General features: G+C 40.6%; 1 protein-coding gene across 8 annotated transcripts in view; it reads right to left on the reverse strand.

Moving 5' to 3' along the window:
• The window catches only part of fer (FER tyrosine kinase), a 165,052-nt gene extending 154,537 nt beyond the window's left edge, over nt 1–10,515 (reverse strand). For 3 of the 8 annotated variants that reach the window (XM_008113997.3, XM_008113998.3, XM_008113992.3), the window contains exons 1-3: nt 10,401–10,495; nt 1,499–1,596; nt 621–888 (exon numbers count right to left, since the gene is read on the reverse strand). In XM_008113997.3, the coding sequence (XP_008112204.1) occupies nt 621–827 (207 nt within the window). In that variant the 5' untranslated portion in view covers nt 828–888; nt 1,499–1,596; nt 10,401–10,495. Of the gene's footprint in view, nt 1–620; nt 889–1,498; nt 1,597–10,400 lie in introns of all 8 variants that reach the window. The other 5 variants (XM_062972207.1, XM_062972206.1, XM_008113993.3 and 2 more) reach the window with 5 other exon arrangements.
• Nucleotides 10,516–17,967: the final 7,452 nt, after the last annotated feature.

Genomic DNA, 17,967 nt, shown 5'->3' on the forward strand with positions numbered 1-17,967 from the left:
CACTTCTCATTGTAGAAATAGGGAGGAATGCTAACTTCTGAAATGTGTATGCCTAAGAAATGGAAAGGTGATAACATTAGTCTAAAATAATTCTTAAATTCATCATGTAAAGAATAAAAGCTTATTATAACTGGCTATGAATATAGAAATTTCTACACGACATATTAAGTCAGCTAAACTCAAACTGTAAGCTTACAATTAAGATTTTAAAAATATCTTAAGCTCACAAATTGCAAGGTGTTCTCAAGCTATTTCTGATATTAACTTATGTAGATTCAATATATTAGGTTCACTTTTTAACCCAACCAATAATTAAGTTGAATTCAACAGGGGTGTCAGCAACCAGACTAATAAGAATGTCACAATGACTCATGTGATAAGCATCCAAATAAACCAGACAAGTACCATTCCAGAAACATCTACCTCAAACATTAAGCAAAGAAAAGTTTCCAATATTAACAAGGTAATTCTAAAATTGTGTACTGTAATGTAATTCTTACAGCTCAATGTGCATGCTACAATTTCACTTTAAAGCAAGATTCTAGCTGTAAGGCTATGGATAACTTCTGTTTTGCAAATCACAATTTTCTCCAATTAAAATTCTATATATTATTTCTTACCTTAGATACATTACTAACATAATCCAATTGTGAAGTACTTTCTTTATCAACCTGGTTACAAAGATTCTGTAAAGTGGATGCATATTCTTTGTCACTTTTTATTCTCATAGCCATAAACTTCTTCACTGTTTCTAGTAGACGTAACTCCCAATCTTGTAGTCTTAGCAAAGCTTCGTGGGAACATTTCAGGTCACTTCCAAATCCCATCTTTTATAAGGCACTAGTTTTACTAAGGGCCACTAAGAAAAGATTCTTCTGGTCAGCACATCTGTTAAAGTTAGAAAAATAAAACAGAATTCAAAAGGGGAACATATAACACTGTCTGCCCATGTACTAAGTTCCTTTAAAGTTAGAAGTAAACTTAAACATGAAGTCCTCAAACTAAAAGAGGAAGGGTGATGATTCCCAAATTAGCCCCTTCAGTCAACCCACAAAAATTAACCACCCATCAGTTCCGTTCCCATAGACAGAACAGTACAATAAGATGTCATCATTTACAATTATCTGCTCAGTTTACAGGTCTAAGATTCTCATTATTCTTAGATAGTGGATTAAACAAATGTTTGAAATTTTTCAAAGATGATAATTGGTCAAGCTTTATCCTACCTTTGACAAAATGAACCTGTGTAAGCAGCTTCTTAAAAACACAAGTCAAACTGATACAATTAACTCAAAAGTCAAAGAGAACAGGTCTCTCATTTCCATTGTATAAGTAACATTACTTCCAAACAATTTCAGATTCTGCAATTCCTGAGAAATAAATATCTTGTGAACTTATAAACAAAAGCCCTTTAAATGGGAATCACCATGAAATAAATACCATAAAGTTCTTCCCCAGCTAGGTCTGTTAATAAGAATACAAAATGTAGTATGCATACCTCTCAAATAAGTTCTTATCACAAATTTATTTTTCCAGCACTCGTACCTTGCTCTTACTCTCAGCTCTTCCAATTCCTCTGCACTTTCGATATTAAACCTAGATAGGAAAAAAAAACTGTCTTTTAATTTGACAACCATATAAAAAGTAATGTCATCTCACAAAGTGGAACCTCTATGTTTTTCTTGTGTCATAATGAAGTCTGCATATCCACAATAGAACTATCAAAGGTTTAGTTATACACCATAGCCCATAATCTTACTTATGGCCTTCCCACAGCATACGAGTGACACAAAGTAGCCTCTGTGGCACAAAATGTTCAATTCTTTATCTGCCCATGGTTGAGTAGGGAAAGCACTAGTACCAATGTGGAAAACCAAGTGAGCACAGAAAAGTTTAAAGATGTAATGCAGCACATTACTTACTGCCAAAACACCAACACATACCACTAACAGTCTACAGTACTAATTTTACTGTACAAATATATAAAATGAGCAATAGCTTTAGAAAAGGACAACTTGCTACGGCAGTCTTCTACGTGGTCTGTCATCATCAATACTCTCTTCCTTCTAACCATGTAGCTCATCCACCTTGCACTACTTCAGTGCCAGCTGCATCATCTGCTCAGCCTTTGACCACTTCTATGGAAGTTTAGCAGATACAACCTTGGAAACCTGTTATTTCAGCCATGAAATTTCCTTCCTGTTATGCCCAAGATTTGGGGTCTTCAGATTCAGAAAGTGCCTCAGATTCATTCTCAGCCTTTCATGTAGAGTTGACTACTGTCTCCCCATCCACTCTTATTTCTGAGGATATTAGGTATTTTGTTCAACAAATGTTCCATATGACTCAGTCCCTTAATCAATAGGTTCAACACTTTAAGCTTAAGAGTCAAGATCCTATTGGATCCAGAGTCAGTGAATTCAAATAGATGGCCAGGATTCCATTTTCTCTCCACTTCTTTTAAACCAGTGCATTATCTAAATTGATTATGTTATTGCCTCATCAGGATTATTCCAGGCCCTGAGGTTTAAGAGTCACAACCTGAGATTTAAGAATTCCTCTGGTTTTGTCCTCAAGCATTATGCATTACGTACCATCCACAATCATTCACAGATTGTAAATCAAATATACACAAAACATATGTTCCTCTTTCAAGATTTAGACAGAAGTCTTAGCTCCAATCTGGGTTGTACCTTGATCAAGGTGAAATGAGAGGATTATTCCTTCTTGCATAATTATGGAGACAGGTCAAGGAACATTTAGTCTAGCCAGAAGTTGGATACAGAACAGACTCAAGGGTGAACCCTGACAGCACAATGAATGAGAAAGGAGAAAGCTAACTGTGTAAATACACAGACATCCTCTAACATTTCCAAGAGTCTTTGCAAGTTGAAGAAGCAAATCAATGATGCCTTACCAATGAATGCAAGATGCTCCTATCCTAGCTGAGTGGAGATTTGCAAACAGCCCTTTCCCCTAGTGAGGAAGAGCCCCCAAACTAAAAAAAAAAAGGGGCAGCTTTCACAAAAACTGAAAACTCAAGGCCATGCCATGACATCTGGAAACCCTATTTATGGAAGAATTTGAGAGAGAGCATATTTGGATATATAGCCAGCCCTCCATATTTGCAAGAATGAGGGATGCAGAAGCCCTGCAAAAGAAAAAACAAACACTCAAATAACCCTGGCAACCCCTTACCAAATCTGAATGAGGGTTTAGCGGGAAGTAGAGAACAGATGGGAGGAGTTTAAAACCCAGATGCTGATTTATTATCAGTAAATGTTTAATTTCTATAACTGTATTATATACCTATATACCCAAGCTCAATTAACAATTTCTGAGGCTGAAAGGGACCACTAATGAAAACAATTTAAATGATCCTGATCTACACCAGGGCTTTTTAAACTTTGACATTCACAAATCCTTTCAGCCCAATACATTTTTATTGACCCCAGGTATGTATGTGTGTGTGTGTATATACCCTGTTTCCCCAACAATAAGACATCTCTGAAAAATAAGACCTAGTAGAAGTTTTGCTGAATTGCTAAATATAAGGCCTCCCCCAAAAGTAAGACCTAGCAAAGTTTTTGTTTGGAAGCATGCCCAGTGTCTGCCAAACAGAACATCAGAGCATTCAGGATTGGTAAATGTACGTACCAGTTGTACATGGAAATAATGGTAGTAACAAGAAATTCTTGATAGGATTCACAGTTTGTCTGGTTATGCTGGTTTGTGATGACAACTACTGTACAGTATATAATAAATGTTCATTTTTTAATTCAACAATAAATGTGAATTCTTCTTCATGGAAAAATAAGACATCCCCTGAAAATAAGACCTAGCACATCTTTGGGAGCAAAAATTAATATAAGACACTGTCTTATTTTCGGGGAAACACGGTATGTATATATATATAAAATACAAAAAAATCAAGTATTTTCCGACAATAAATCAGCATTTGCAAGGCTAGCTAAACAACTGATTTTTCTTTTTAGGAAGGACAGCTGAAACATCTTCTGCAGAGCCCATGGTAAACACTGCACAATAGACTTGTGTAAATGACAAACAGTTTGTACGCGACGTTTTAAATTTTTTTACTGTTACCCATTTTTGCAACAAGCATATGCCTTGGTGTGTAGTTTATTTTGCTTTCTCCCAGAAAGGTTGCTGATTTAGGCCCCTTCTACACTGCTCTATATTCCAGGATCTGATCTTAGATAATCCTGTTCAAAGCAAATAATCTGGGATCAGATCCTGGAATATAGAGCGGTGTAGAAGGAGCCGAAATCTGAAGATACATTTCTTAGTTTGGACAAAATGGAAAATGATAGTACCTGGAGGTGCTCTGGTTTAACTGTAGTCAGTGTGAAAAACAACGTGAGACTGTGTATGGGGAAAATACATGTTGACTTGACTTGTATTAAGATGTGATTGTCTCACTCTTCATTTTTGTTCAAGAATGGTATGAGCTACACATCTCAGGCAATAAGAATAAAAGAGTTTAAGTGTTCAAACACTTAAATTTCCCAGTAGGGGAGTTTTAGTACTTCTACAGCAGTGGTTCTCGAAGTGTGCAACGGGAGCCCTTGGGGCTTTACAAAGCATACTGAGGGGCTTCATGCTTCCCTCCTCCCCCTTCCAAGCTTTCCCTCCTCTTTCCTACTCCTCCCTTTTTCCTCACCTCCCTCACCCCAAAAGCCTTCCCTCCACCTCCCTTGCTGCCAAAAGCCTTTTTTCCTCGCCTTCCTTGCAATCCAAATCATTTTCCCCTCACCTACCTTACTTCCAAAACCCTAATTATCTCCCATCGCTCGGAGGGCATTTTGATTGTGCTTTTCCTGCATGATAAGGGGGTTGGACTGGATGGGCCCTGGTGTTGAGCCTATTATTATTAGTATTATTATTACAAAGCTGGATGGACATCTGCTGGGGGTTCTTTGATTGTGCTTTTCCTAAATAGCAGAAGGGGTTTGGACTGGATGGCTCTGGGGTCTTCCACTGAAATACTGTTAAGTTTATGTTGGTCAGAAAGTTTCCCCATTCTCTCTCTCTCTCTCTCTTTCTCTCTCTCTCTCTCTCTATATATATACATACATACATATATAGACTACAATATATAATAAACTATATAAACATTTCTTGGGTCTCCACAAGGAACTTTTGCTTCAAAAACGGCTTAGCAGCTGAAAAAGTTTTGAGATCCCCTGTTCTACAGTAAAGGGTCCTAAGGAGGTAATATGTGTGGTCTGAATTACAAACATTTTTTCATCCTTCATTTGAATCATGGCTGCCTTATGATTGGAATCACTGGAGAGACAGACTATAAATATCTGTATCACCAGGCAGGGATCTAAGCCTTGTACATGCAAAGCAATAGTTCAAATAAACCACTCCTTTAACTAACATACTTTGCCTCGGTCTTCTCACAAAAAGAAAGCCATCTTCAACCTCAGCAACATGGAATGGACGAAGGATTGGGGGAAATCCAACCCCAAATAGGGAAACAAGTTGTCCAGGAACACCTGGCCACTCTAAACGAATTCAAGTCCCCAGGGCCAGATCAGCTACATCCAAGAGTATTGAAGGAACTAGCGGAAGTTATTTCAGAACCACTGGCAATCATCTTCGAGAGTTCTTGGAGAACAGGAGAAGTCCCAGCAGATTGGAGGAGGGCGAATGTGGTCCCTATCTTCAAGAAGGGAAAAAAGAACGACCCAAACAATTACCGTCCGGTCAGCCTCACATCAATACCAGGCAAGATTCTGGAAAAGATCATTAAGGAAGTGGTCTGCAAACACTTAGAAACAAATGCGGTCATTGCTAATAGTCAACACGGATTTACCAAAAACAAGTCATGCCAGACTAATCTGATCTCTTTTTTCGATAGAGTTACGAGTTGGGTCGATACAGGGAATGCCGTGGATGTAGCATATCTAGATTTCAGTAAGGCCTTCGACAAAGTCCCCCACGACCTTCTGGCAAACAAACTAGTAAAATGTGGGCTAGACAAAACTACGGTTAGGTGGATCTGTAATTGGCTAAGCGAACGAACCCAAAGGGTGCTCACCAATGCGTCGTCTTCATCATGGAAAGAAGTGACAAGTGGAGTGCCGCAGGGCTCCGTCCTGGGCCCAGTTCTGTTCAACATCTTTATTAACGACTTAGACGAAGGGTTAGAAGGCACGATCATCAAGTTTGCAGATGACACCAAACTCGGAGGGATAGCTAACACTCCAGAAGACAGGAGCAGAATTCAAAACGATCTTGACAGACTAGAGAGATGGGCCGAAACTAACAAAATGAAGTTCAACAGGGACAAATGCAAGATACTTCACTTCGGCAGAAAAAATGGAAATCAAAGATACAGAATGGGGGACGCCTGGCTTGACAGCAGTGTGTGCGAAAAAGATCTTGGAGTCCTCGTGGACAACAAGTTAAACATGAGCCTACAATGTGATGCGGCAGCTAAAAAAGCCAATGGGATTTTGGCCTGCATCAATAGGGGAATAACGTCTAGATCCAGGGAAGTCATGCTCCCCCTCTATTCTGCCTTGGTCAGACCACACCTGGAATACTGTGTCCAGTTTTGGGCACCGCAGATGAAGGGAGATGCTGACAAGCTGGAAAGCGTCCAGAGGAGGGCAACTAAAATGATTAAGGGTCTGGAGAACAAGCCCTATGAGGAGAGGCTTAAAGAGCTGGGCATGTTTAGCCTGCAGAAGAGAAGGCTGAGAGGAGACATGATAGCCATGTACAAATATGTGAGGGGAAGTCATAGGGAGGAGGGAGCAAGCTTATTTTCTGCTGCCCTGCAGACTAGGACACGGAACAATGGCTTCAAACTACAGGAAAGGAGATTCCACCTGAACATCAGGAAGAACTTCCTCACTGTGAGGGCTGTTCGGCAGTGGAACTCTCTCCCCCGGGCCGTGGTGGAGGCTCCTTCTTTGGAGGCTTTTAAGCAGAGGCTGGATGGCCATCTGTCGGGGGTGCTTTGAATGCGATTTCCTGCTTCTTAGCGGGGGGTTGGACTAGATGGCCCTTGAGGTCTCTTCCAACTCTACTATTCTATGATTCTATGATTCTATGATTCTATACACTCCTTTCAGTTCCTTTTATCCACTTTTGCTTAGAACAGTGCTCTGATTACTTTGCAATATAAAAATCATACAGATTGTGTTCAAAGCTGCAAAATGCAGTGAAGGCATTTTTTTCTAAACTCTGGTATTAACTAGCAGCTATAGAAGTGAATTATAGTCAGACCCTTAACATTTGTGCATTTCACTTCTGTGGTTTTGACTACACAGCCCAAACAAATTAATAATAATAATTCTTAATGTCTCAGTTTTTAGGTCTATTCCTTGGATGATTTGGGGTTTTGATCCAGAAAATTGCATTGGACAGATGCATCAGCTTTAGTTTCTTAGATATGGTTATCATGATTTTCTATGGGTAAGCAGATGACAACTAGTATATGGCATATGTTCTGTATCTCAAAAACTAGAGCTGACAGGGGGCCACTTGCCATTTTTGGACTCAGTAGGTCAAATATGACTAGAAACATGTATAATATCTGAGGCCACAAAATGTGTGTTGGCCAGTGTTATTAGTAGATTTGATTATGATGATTTGTCTAGTAATCTCTGACAACAGCCAACAGGAAGCTCTGGTGTAGGCTGGTATATGAGGAAGAATCGGAAGCGACTGAACGAATAAACAACAAGAAGTAATATCTAGGTCCTCCAGTGCACGTGTATTCTCCGCTTCAACTAGAAATTGATCATAGACTCATGTTAAGCTGTGAAATCGTTTATTTGTTATGTTATTTAATTTTTGATAATGTGTTATTACTTTTGATGTAGCTGTGGGTATGTTTTGAGTCTGCATGGGTTGCGTTATTTGTCCTGGTGTAGTGTTTAAGGCATTGAATGTTTGCCGATATTTGTTGTTAACTGCACTGAGTCTCCTCGGGGAGATAGAACGAGATATAAATAAAGTTTACTATTATTATCACATTGGAGGACCTAGAGCAGGTGTCCTCAAACTGCGGCCTTCCAGCTGTTTGAGCCTCCAACTCCCAGAAGTCCTAGGCAGATTGTAAAATGGTCAGGAATTACAGGAGTCGGAGGCCCAAATAACTGGAGAGCCTTAATTTGAGGACACCTGACCTAGAGATTACTGGTTAATTGCTCTCTCAAGGCCCGGACAGTCCTATATCCCAGGATCTGATCACAGGTTTTCTGTTTATCCCAGATTATCTGGCAGTGTGGACTCATATAATCCAGTTTAAAGCAGAAAACCTGGGATCAGATCCTAGAATATAGAGTCTGTCTGGAAGGGCCCTCAGGTATCAAATTAGCAAGCATTTTGGTGGTTTCGGGATCCTGAGTGCACAGAATGAAGAGGGGCAACCAGGAAGACACAGCTCCATCATACCTCCTGCACCATCACTTGGGAGCCCCTCAATATACACGATATAATAATATCTAGAAATAATAGTATTTTAATGTAATAGTGCTGGTATATTGTATGCAATATTAATAATGTTCTAATATAATATATTGCATATTGTATATACTACAACTTATGATGTAGTACAACAATTACATAATACTAATAGTATAATGTTCTGGTAGTGCATTGTATATATTGTGATATAATACTACAGTAAGGTAAAGGTTTCCTGTCATTAAGCCTAGTCATTACTGACTCTGGGGGTTGGTGCTCATCTCCATTTCTAAGCCGAAGAGCCGGCGCTGTCCAAAGACACCTCCAAGGTCATGTGACCAGCATGACTGCATGACTACAGTACAATATAATATGATAATTGTATATTCTATATTAAATGCTGTATTACTAGCAATATTGGAGTATAATGTGTTATTATTTTTAATATGGATGTGGATTTGTTTTTGGGATTTGGGGGGCTGGTTATTTTTGTCTTTGCTCACCTTCTCCCCTCAGGGAGATAGGGCGGGATATAAATAAAGTTTTATTATTGTTGTTGTTGTTGCAAGCAGTCAGCAAGGAAAAGACCAAGGCATTGACATCTCCGGACCACCCCCTGTTCGGGTATCAGCCAGCACGCCAATCAAGAAATAGTTTTCTAAGATCTACAGAGATTCTCGCAGGAACAGCTCAGCAAGTGAGAGTCCAAAAGTGGCAGACTAAAACCTGGAATCTCAACAGTGGCTGACGTCAGAGATACTCCCTCCTGAACACACAGAAGACTGGGCAACTTGGAAGGCGCTGATCAGACTGCGCTCTGGCACCATGAGCTGCAGAGCCAACCTTAAGAAATAGGGCTATAATGTGGAGTCCACGGCATGCGAGTGTGGTGAAGAGCAACCACAGACCACCTATTACAACGCAGTCTGTGCCTTGCCACATGCACAATGGAAGCCCTACTTATAGCAACACCAGAGGCACTCCAAGTGGCCAGCTACTGGTCAAAGGACATTTAGTATAATGCCAAGTTTTTTTTATCTGACATGATAAATAAATAAAATTGTTATTATTATTATTATGAGCCCCTGGTGGTGCAATGGGTTAAACCCTTGTGACAGCAGCACTGCTAAACGAAAAGTCAGAGGTTCAAATCCGGGGAGCAGGGTGAGCTCTTGTCTGTCAGCTCTAGCTCCTCATGAGGAGACATGAGAGAAATCTCCTACAGGATGGTAAGACATCAAACATCCAGGCATCCCCTGGGCAACATCCCTACAGACGGCCAATTCTCTCACACCAGAAGCGACTTGCAGTTTCTCAAGTCGCTCCTGAGACAAAGAAAAAAAAATTATTATCCTGTGCACCTAACCCCAGTGAATGTGGAGGGCTGATTGTACACAGATTTTTTTTAAAAAAAACCACAAATCAGTTGTTAAATGAAGTCCATAGGAGTTTATATCAATTCTGCAACAATAAATATCATTTATGATCTACTATGAAAGCTGAGGTAACTTGGGCACTCCAGGGGTTTTGGACTTCAACTCCCACCATTCCTAACAGCCTCAGGCCCTTTCCTTTTCCCTCTCTGCCGCTTAAGCGGCTGAGAGGGAAAAGGAAAGGGCCTGAGGCTGTTAGGAATGGTGGGAGTTGAAGTCCAAAATCATTGGAGGGCCTAAGTATGTCCATGCCTGGCGCAGACGCACCCTAAGCTTCCTCAACCCTAATCCTTCCCAGCCTCGTCACTTTCCCAAACAGGAGTTGAAGCACAGCTCTCCCAGTCAGAGAGGAACAAAACCTTCCCTTCCTTCTTTCCTTAGGACGCCGCCCTCCCCCGGGGCCTACAGACTCGGAGACCCCTCAGAAGCCCAAGCCCCTCTCCGGCCACCGGAAGGCCCCTCGCCCGGCCGGAGGTCACAGGCTCAGCCCCCAAAGCACCAAAGGCGGCGCCCACTTACCTGACAAGCTCGAGCCCCTCCACCACAATACACCCGGCCCCGCCTAGGTCACGTGACGCCGCCGCGGCCAATCCGCTCGCGCTCCCCTCTTACCGTGCGGCCAATCAGCTCCGGGACTCTCTCGCCAGCAGTGGCCAATCCGCGGTGGCCCCGCCCTCCGCCTCACGTCATCTAAGCGGCTCGCCAATCGTTGCGGAGGAGACAGGCGTCGTTCCCGCCCTTCGTCGGCTGACCCAGGTGGTGATTGGCTGTTTTTCCCCCACAGGCACCCGCAAGGGGGAGGGGAGGGCGTAGACTTCCTTTCATTGAGGAGGCCGAGCTGGGTTTGCATCCCAGCCGGGAAAGGGAAGCGGGGGAAGACTTGGAGGCTCCGGTTTGGGTTGAAGGCTGCCTGGCGCCGGACGTGACGTAGGAACTAGAGCCCTCTCGATTTTTAAAGGGGAACGCCCATTAAATGGAATTGTGTTCCGAACGAGCACCTCCTTTCTGGGGCCAACTTCCACAAGCCTCGCTTATCCAAGTTTCTGGATTATCCAAGCCATTTTTGTAGTCAATGTTTTCAATACAGTAGAGTCTCACTTATCCAAGCTAAACGGGCCGGCAGAAGCTTGGATAAGCGAATATCTTGGATAATAAGGAAGGATTAAGGAAAAGCCTATTAAACATCAAATTAGGTTATGATTTTACAAATTAAGCACCAAAACATCATGTTATACAACAAATTTGACAGAAAAAGTACTTCAATACGCGGTAATGTGTTGTAATTGCTGTATTTACGAATTTAGCACCAAAATATCACCATATATTGAAAACATTGACTACAAAAATGGCTTGGATAATCCAGAAGCTTGGATAAGCGAGGCTTGGATAAGTGAGACTCTACTGTATATTTATTTATTTTATTTATTTCTCACAGTGGCAACAATTAGATGCCCATACAAACCAATATAAAACAGCACATAAACAGTTAAAACTATTAAAATACATTATGAATTAAAAGTATACATTTCAAACATAAAATCAGATCCGTTCTTTCTCATGCTTTGTCCATAGTTCAGTCCGTGTCATTTTCACTATTTATTGATTAAAAGCCTGGGCACACAGCCATGTTTTTATATCGTGATATTTTGGTGCTAAATTCGTAAATACAGTAATTACAACATAACATTACTGCGTATTGAACTGCTTTTAATGTCAAATTTGCTGTAAAACATGATGTTTTGGTGTTTAATTTGTAAAATCATAACCTAATTTAATGTTTAATAGGCTTCTCCTTAATCCCTCCTTATTATCCAAGATATTCGCTTATCCAAGCTTCTGCCGGCCCGTTTAGCTTGGATAAGTGAGACTCTACTGTATCTGCTTTGAACTGGAATATATGGCAGTGTGGACTCAGAAAAACCAGTTCAAAGCAGATACAGTAGAGTCTCACTTATCCAACATAAATGGGCCAGCAGAATGTTGGATAAGCGAATATGTTGGATAATAAGGAGGGATTAAGAAAAAGCCTATTAAACATCAAATTATGATTTTACAAATTAAGCACCAAAACATCATGTTATACAACAAATTTGACAGAAAAGGAAGTTCAATACGCAGTAATGCTATGTAGTACTTACTGTATTTACGAATTTAGCACCAAAATATCACAATGTATTGAAAACATTTGACTACAAAAATGTGTTGGACAATCCAGAACGTTGGATAAGTGAGTGTTGGATAAGTGAGACTCTACTGCCCTGTGGGATTTTCTGCCTTGATATTCTGAGTTATATGGCTGTGTGGAAGGGCCCTAAGTTGCTGTGAGTTTTCCAAAAGCATTCTTCCCTGGCGTTCGCCTTCATCTATGGCAGGCATCCTCAGAGGTTGTGAGGTCTGTTGGAAACTAGTCAAGTGGGATTTATATATCTGTGGAAGGTTCAGGGTGGGAGAAAGAACTCTTGTCGAGAAGACATCAAAACAACACAGACATCAGAAGAGCTGCAAGAGCTTGGTCTGGAGAACAAGCCCTATGAGGAGCGGCTTAAAGAGCCGGGTATGTTTATCCTGCAGAAGAAAGGCTGAGAGGGGACATGATAGCCATGTATAAATATGTGAGGGGGAGTCATAGCGAGGAGGGAGCAAGCTTGTTTTCAGCTGCCCAGGAGACTAGGATGCAGAACAATGGCTTTAAACTGCAGGAAAGTAGATACACCTGAACATTAGGAAAAACTTCCTCACTGTGAGAGCTGTTCAGCACTGGAACTCTCTGCCTGGAGTGTGGTGGAGGCTCCTTCTTTGGTGGAGGCTTTTAAGCAGGAGCTGGATGGCCATCTGGATGGCCCGGGGCTGTGGCGCAGACGGGAGTGCAATGAGTCACTGACCAGGAGGTCATAAGTTCGAGGCCCACTCGGAGCTATGTTGTTCGTCTTTGTGCTGTGTTAAAAAGGCACAATATGTTTGCCTAATATGTGTAATGTGATCCGCCCTGAGTCCCCTTCGGGGTGAGAAGGGCGGAATATAAATGATGTAAATAAAATAATAAATAATAATAAATCTGTCGGGGGGTGCTTTGAATGCGATTTCCTGCTCCTTGGAAGGGGGTTGGACTGGATGGCCCGTGAGGTCTCTTCCAACTCTATGATTCTAAGGCCAAGAACAATCTACGAGAGTAAAGACAAGAATCCACCCAGAGGAAAAGTGTTCTCACCATACATCAAGGGAACTACTGACCACATAGGGAAGCTGATGAAGAAACACAACCTACAAACTATCTACAGACTCACTAAGAAAATCCAACAAACGCTATGTTCAGAGAAGGACAGGAAGGATCCTCTCACCTCTTCAGAAGTCTACCATATACCATGCAGCTGTGGACAAGTCTACGTAGGGACCACCAAACGTATTATTGTCCAAACACGAATCAAGGAACAAGAAAGGCACTGCAGACTAACTCAACCAGAGAAGTCAGCCATAGCAGAGCACTTGATAAACCAATCTGGACACAGTATATTATTTGAGAACACGGAAATGCTGGACCACTCTAACAACCACCATGCCAGACTACACAGAGAAGCCACTGAAATCCACAAGCATGTGGACAATTTTAACAGAAAGGGGGAAACCATGAAAATGAACAAAATCTGGCTACCAGTTTTTAAAAAGTCTAAAATCAGAACAGCAAATAAAGAACAACACTCTGAAAACAAGAATTCCAGACATGAATCAATTAGGGACAGCTAACACCTCCCAACAAAGGATTCCCCCAGGCAGGCATCAGCCAGACCATGAAGCTGAAAGGCTATTCAATGCTAATCAAGGTGGACAATTGCCGCATTCACACTTGCCTCAAACAGACAAGAGTTCTTTCTCCCACCCTGGACCTTCCACAGATCTATAAAACCCACTTGACTAGTTTCCAACAGATCTCACAACCTCTGAGGATGCCTGCCATGGATGTGGGCAAAACATCAGGAGAGAATGCTTCTGCAATATGGCCATACAGCCCAGAAAACTCACAGCAACCCTGTGATTGCAGCCATGAAAGCCTTCGACAACACACCTCTTTTCTGATTTCTTTCGAGTTGTATGAGTCAATAATAAAATGAAGGGATAATTTTAAAAACTATAGAGTATAATTGTGAAACTTTTTTTTTTAAATAAAGCAAACTGACTAATAGAAGTGATCCAAATTCACACAATTATAAAACAACGTTCTATTAAAACCTCAAAAGCTTCCTCACTGTGCGGGCTGTTTGGCACTGGAACTCTCTGCCCTGGAGTGTGGTGGCGGCTCCTTCTTTGGAGGCTTTTAAGCAGAAGCTGGATGGCCATCTGTTGGGGGTGCTTTGAATGCGATTTCCTGCTTCTTGGAAGGGGGTTGGACTGGATGGCCTGTGAGGTCTCTTCCAACTCTATGACTAACGGTGGATCCTGGGTCTAAACAAATTGAAAACTACTGTTCTAAACACATCTTTCAGTTTATGGAAAGATATAAGGGCTAAAACAACAAAAATCTTAGAGCATTTCTGGCCTCAAACAGTCCTTTGAAATAGGGCAGGAAACAGTTGGGAACCTCTGCAGGATGTATGGCGTTAGTCAAGAGTTTTGCTACTCCATTTTGCCTCCAAAAAGTCTCCAAAAGCATATATCATCTTTTGGTAGTCTGCCATTTGCAGAAATACACCTTACTTCTAATAGTTTTCCTATAGCAATTTTGTAAAGTCACTTTGGAATGACACGGTTTCTAGGATGATGATGATGATGATGATGATGATTGTTTATATCCCACTTTTTCTCTCCGTAAGGAGACTCAAAGCCAATTAGAGACAGGTGTAGAAGAACTGTGTAGATTTTGAGTTGAACTTTTATTTTCTTGGGTGGCTGAGCAAGGACAAATCATGTCTACGACTTTTATGTGACAGAATTACAAAACTGAGTAGGAAATGCAAACAATACTTTTCAAGATAAGTAAACTGATCTGATATTTCTAACCTTCTCTGTGCCACTTATATAAAGATTTCTAACTTCCTTTCTGCAATTGCAAATAAATGTATGGCAGTGGGACCTGTGGAAACCTGTCACAAATGAGAAATCATTAGAATCAGATACCTCAGGGGAAGAGAAATATTACACAGAAAATTGTTGATTATGCAAGTTCACAGCATCATACTCAATGCCAGTGGGGACATATTAATGTAATAAAAATAAATGTTACTCTACTGGTACTTAGAAATAAGATTTGATATCCTTCCGTGTGTAGATACTCAGGAAATAGATTGGAATATATTGCTACAGTTAAGGGTGTTTTTGCTTCCTGCATATTTAACATTGGCAAAAACCAAGAAAATAAGACTCATTTATAAGTAAACATGCACCAAAAGTGCCAAGACTGGAATTGTGCTCACACCCAGAATACAGCCCTACTGTGTACATTGCTCAGGGTTTACTAGGTGTTACACAGAACTTTAATCGCTAATGGCACTGATAAAACTGGTTATTCCTGAAAATCTACAAGTAAAATCATTTTCAATGTAGACTGTCCGCCTTCTATTAGTCTCCCATCACAGGAGATTTTCTGCACTAGCAGGGGTTTAGTCCAGATTACCTTTTATATTCTTTGATTCCTTTTGTCTCTCGTTTTCCATGTTCTCCAACTACAGAGGTCTTCATTTTTGATAACCTTTACATTGCTGCTTGTGTTCCTGATCTGTAATAACTTGTTAATGGGTCAGATCATATGTTATATTTGGCTCTGTATAACTCCCATTCAAACATCTGATAATCCAGCTCAAGTAAGCAAATCAGAAGACTGGTGTACTAGTCCTATTTTCCTTTGTTTTCACTCTCCGCATGTAGGATCAACAGCCTGAAATGAGAGTCTACCATACAAGTGGATATTATTTTCTTCAGCTCTTTGCTCTCATGAGGAAAACTATGAAATAGGGAGTAAGACTAGCACACTCCCTCATATGTTTACTTTGAGGGGATTGCTGAAGACTTGGATCAAGTCTCCTCAAGGTCAATTGGTGGACCTCAAGGTTCATTTTTTAAAGTATCCTGAAGATCTGGTGCCACCAAAAGAGGCTTGTAAAAGTTGGAATTCAAATAATTTCACTGGCTCCAAGTCTGGAAATTGGATTAAGAGAACAGTTTAATGAGCCATTCTTATGGTGAGAATGGGAAAAACTCTACTCGCTCATCCAAGGAAGGAAATGGGATTGACCAACTGAGAGGGAATTATCACATTAGGAAATATTATGTTTCTGAGATAGAGAACGATTCTGAACGGATCCCATCACATGATGCTTGTCCTATCCCATCGGTATTCCATCGGAATCTGTATGCAAAACTTGCAGAAACTGATTATTTGCACACGAGATTCTAATAGTGTTTTTTTTAAAAAAAAAATACTATGGATTCTTGTTTCTGAAGCACTGTTTTTGTGTGTGATCAGAAAATCAGTATGCATCCCATCAGCAACTATATGACGCCATTCAGGGACATGTCTGGGAGTGTAGTGTCCTGATCCCAGGCTTCTCATGATAGAAGCAGCCGCCATTTCTGTTTTGGACGTTGAAGGAGAAATATATCAGGGACTACTAAAATCAGTAATTGCTGCTTTACCTGATTATTTTTCCTTAAAAATTCTAATTAGAATCTGCACAATTTCTTCCCTTCATTGTACCTGTATGTGTTACAGGAATGTGAATGTGCAACAGAACTTCAATGTAAAAGAAACAAAATAGCAGTTCTGCTGTACTTCAACTGTCTTTTTATATCACAGAAAAACTTGGCAATGTAATAAAAATTAATAATGATTTCATTGCTTCTTTTTCTTAATTAGCGATACTGCTACAAAAATCTCCAAAATTCCCTCTTCAGCAAGCATTGCCTTGGCTCTGGGGTGGTTCCTTCCCATGTAAGGGTACTGTTCACTCAAGCAATACAATTAGTGAAGATTTCAAAGAAATATCTGTCATGCCTTCTCAAAAGGAGACGCAGTGCTGACAAAAGCTGCTGTTGCTTCTGAATTGCCTTGAGTTTGACCTCATAAAATTGAATTATTAAATGATGCTACATCAGCAGTAGATTTTTAGTTTCATGCCAATAGGTAGCAATCAGGAAACTCTCTTACTGCGCAGATGTATGATCTCTCAAATCTCGCAAGAGCAGAAGTTCGAGACTTTGAGGCTATCTTATTGTGCAATCTTAGGGGATTTTTTTTAAAAGTCACAGAGTAATGGGGGGAACGTTCAAACATATTGGGAGGAACCAGCCTTCGGTGGTGTGGTTAGTCAAAGCACAATATTTTCTACACATAAGAATCATAGTAACTGGGTGTGATGGGATCAGTATGCATCCCATGTGAATACAGTATGCATTCAGTCATAAAAAATATGAGATGCATACTGATTAAAACAGAACATTTCCTAATACGATAAAGTCATTCATGTTGATAGAGCCATTATTCCTTCTTTTTGTCCCAATATAGGCACCAATTAAAATAACTCAAAGTTTCGTTGAACATTTGTTTCAAAAACCTGCAAAACTTGTTTGAACAATTTTGATAAAAGGACAAGAGAAATGAAATATACATCATAGGGAACTATGCTAATGCAGTGTTCTTCTTCTAGTCTGTTTAAAAAATGGTTTGCCCACAATAGTATTTTCTGGCACTTTTCATCAGCATTATGTCCCTGAGAGTCTCTGTCACAACGTTGTGAATCATGGGGCCTTTTGGGCTTTGATTCTCCAGACCCTACTTCTCATATCTCAAATCTCCATAAAAATATGTGGCTGAAAAAAAGTTGTGTGTTTGGTTTTTTTAAAAAGAAGAGGTGAGAGAGGTGCAATTTGGCCTGACAATATGAATGCCAGTAACCCTAAAATACCACTTTTGTCACCACTAGACTAGCTAATGGATTCTACTGCAAGGGAAAAAAGAGCTAAAATGCCCCCCCCCCCCCTCAAAACATGCTAAGTGACTACTACTTCTTTGGCAGTTTAGCCTGATATTATCTAAAGAAGTCTGGGAACTCAGTTCGCAGTTAATTTCTCAGTCCTAGCCTTAGAACTACAGTTCTCA

The sequence above is a fragment of the Anolis carolinensis genome, chromosome 2, assembly GCF_035594765.1.
Source record: "Anolis carolinensis isolate JA03-04 chromosome 2, rAnoCar3.1.pri, whole genome shotgun sequence".
Classification (NCBI taxonomy): domain Eukaryota; kingdom Metazoa; phylum Chordata; class Lepidosauria; order Squamata; family Dactyloidae; genus Anolis; species Anolis carolinensis.